Source organism: Montipora foliosa, chromosome 2, assembly GCF_036669935.1.
Source record: "Montipora foliosa isolate CH-2021 chromosome 2, ASM3666993v2, whole genome shotgun sequence".
NCBI lineage: Eukaryota > Metazoa > Cnidaria > Anthozoa > Scleractinia > Acroporidae > Montipora > Montipora foliosa.
Genome location: NC_090870.1, coordinates 2,300,686 through 2,303,185, shown reverse-complemented (window position 1 = coordinate 2,303,185; position 2,500 = coordinate 2,300,686). Strand labels below are relative to the sequence as shown.

The 2,500-nt window shown below is 38.2% G+C and overlaps 2 protein-coding genes across 2 annotated transcripts in view; both read right to left on the bottom strand.

Annotated features, from left to right (window-relative positions):
* Positions 1-579, bottom strand: part of LOC137992018 (helicase-like transcription factor) — a 25,873-nt gene extending 25,294 nt beyond the window's left edge. Inside the window, exon 1 of the mRNA XM_068837065.1 lies at positions 7-579. Within this exon, the coding sequence (XP_068693166.1) occupies positions 7-210 (204 nt within the window). The 5' untranslated portion in view covers positions 211-579. The remainder of the gene's footprint in view (positions 1-6) is intronic.
* Positions 580-1,423: 844 nt separating this feature from the next.
* LOC137992021 (osteoclast-stimulating factor 1-like) overlaps positions 1,424-2,500 on the bottom strand; it is a 19,463-nt gene continuing 18,386 nt past the window's right edge. The window contains exon 11 of the mRNA XM_068837069.1: positions 1,424-2,500. This exon is cut by the window's right edge and continues 612 nt beyond it. The gene's annotated coding sequence lies outside the window, so the exon portion shown is untranslated.

Sequence of the window (2,500 nt, the reverse complement as noted above, 5' to 3'; positions counted from 1 at the left end):
GCTTACCTTTGAAGCTTGCAATCCAAGGTTTCCATCGGCTTCTTGGCGTGCGACTTCAAAATGCGTATTGCCCTCACTTGAAGAGGAGCATTTACAAGATGCAATCCCGTTACCACAAATATTGCAACTGTTTTGATGAGTACCTTTGAGGACATTCACAGTGGATCCGGAGGAATTACATTTTGCTTCCGCCATACCTACTTGTAGCATCCCCGGCTTCACAAAATATTCACCGTAAAATATTCCAACCGCTGGAAGGGCCCACAAAGGTAGAAGGTTAAAAAGGTCATTTATAATGTTTTCTAGCAAGTCATATAAACATGTGTAACGATTTAGACTCCGTGACAAAACATTGAAGCTGGGTCGGAAAAGATAACCGATTTTAGCGGGAAACAACACTATGCGACCGCAATGCACGTGCTCAAACCTTTTCCAAATTTGGGATGTTAACTTCCGCGCAATTTCATTGGCTTGATAAACAAAGAGGAGTTGTAACCAAGGAAGTGGCGTGAAAATCGCTTTGTCTGAGAGACTGTAAACATTAAGACTTCATGCTGTTTGCCAAGACTTGGAAAAGTAAGCAGACATTTGTTATTGCATTTATAGTCGATAGACACAGCTATCAGTGAGAAACAATGGCTTCTCCTTCATGGAATGGCAAAAAATCGTCCTCTAAAAAAGAAAGATTCCAAAGTGTCCCATGTTTGAATGGCAGAGGGAAGAGGAGTTCTGTGACATGCGAAGGGAAGGCTGAAAATGAACAGACACTGGTTGGAGTGGAGTCAAACAGCGAGTATCCTGCAGAGAATTTAGATGATCTCACCGAGGAAGAGCTTGATGAGTTGCTTAAGGAGGCTTGGGATATAAATCAACGGCTTAGGGTGTTCGAGAGAAGATGTAATTCGCTTCAAAGTGAGAACATTTCGGAACACGAATCAGGAGTAAAATCAAAGACAGAACGAAGCCGCTTCCTTCCCTCTCTTGTACCGACAAAGACTTCTCTTGTTACGGGTGTCAGTTTAGCAAAGGCAACTGAACAAGGTTCAAATGGAATGCATAAAAGTGGCGTGGTTAACTGAATCTTGTAACTTGCAACCAATATTGGACAATACTTTATAGACACTCCCCTTTCGGGGCTTTTCAGTGCAATTGATGCTAAAATTTGTTTAGCACATTCTTAAATTTCTTTCATATTCAAAGTTACTGGCTATGTTTGACTGATAATCACTTTTTCATAATTGATTCAGACAAAAAAGGAATAATATCAGAATATTGGGGAGCATTTTAGATGATAGTATAGTGGACCGAAATTAAAGGCTTTATAGCCTCATTCATAGGACGATTTTCAATATATGAATGTTATTATTCAGTAAGGACAATTTACGGTCCGACAAAGAAACTAGGAAAAAGAAACTGAGAAAAATGCCTAGAAGGAACTTTTAATAATTATTGTAGGAAAAAAAAACTATCAAAGTACAAAATAGTACTCCACCGTCGCCCATTTAGAGCTGTAAATTATATATATTGTTTCTTTTGTAGACACATTGTTATTTCTCAATACAAAATTACAGTATTACTGGTACTATTTTATCATAGGAAAGGAAATGTTGCATGACAGATTTTTCTGCTTGTAAGATTATTACCAAATGACAATTCTATACAATACAAAACTCAAACAAAACATCCAGCTTTATTATAAATATTATTAGGCCATCCCCTTTTTTTTTCGTTTAGCCTTGAAATCATTTCCTGATATTCGGGTCGGTCGGATTGAAAAAAAAAAACCTAAAAAGAAAATCACAAGAAGTATATAGGAGGCCTGGTACCACAGCATGATTGATGTGGAGCCTGGAAACAACAAGACATGAACCAATGTGGCCGAAAAGTTGGTTGATGTTATTGTAAAATTAAGATAACATGGGAAAAAGGACCAACCGCCGAAACTCCTTTGCAACATAAAAATGGTTCAACTACAGCATTACAAGCAAAGATTTCGTAAAATATAAACAAGTAAAAATTATTGATAGGAAAGAACAATGCTTCAGTGACATCGCAACATTGTATATTCAATGAAGAATTATGTTAATCCTGAGCATATTTTCTGACGGGTAATCTTAATGCATTTGAACTTGAAAATGGTGTCACAATGTCACCGAAACGTTGTTCTTTCATATCGCTAACCTTCACCTTCACCTTCACCTTTACTGAGTTGGTAACGCTGATGAGGGAAGGAGAAAAGCTGGACATGGGGTCACCTGGAACAACGACCAACCAACAGAAGTCAATGGCGCACTTTGGCCGAGGCATTATGTGTTTTGAAACAGGAAGAGGATTAATGCCAATGAGGCATCAAACCAACTACAGCGTTACTTTTTTTTGTTTGAAAATGCCAAAAATTTGGGTCGGTCGGATGATGCTAAACAGAGAAAAAAAGAGGATGGCCTTAGAGTAGTTTAGTCATACCAGCCCAGAGTTGAAACCAGTTAACTTCCTTATGCTG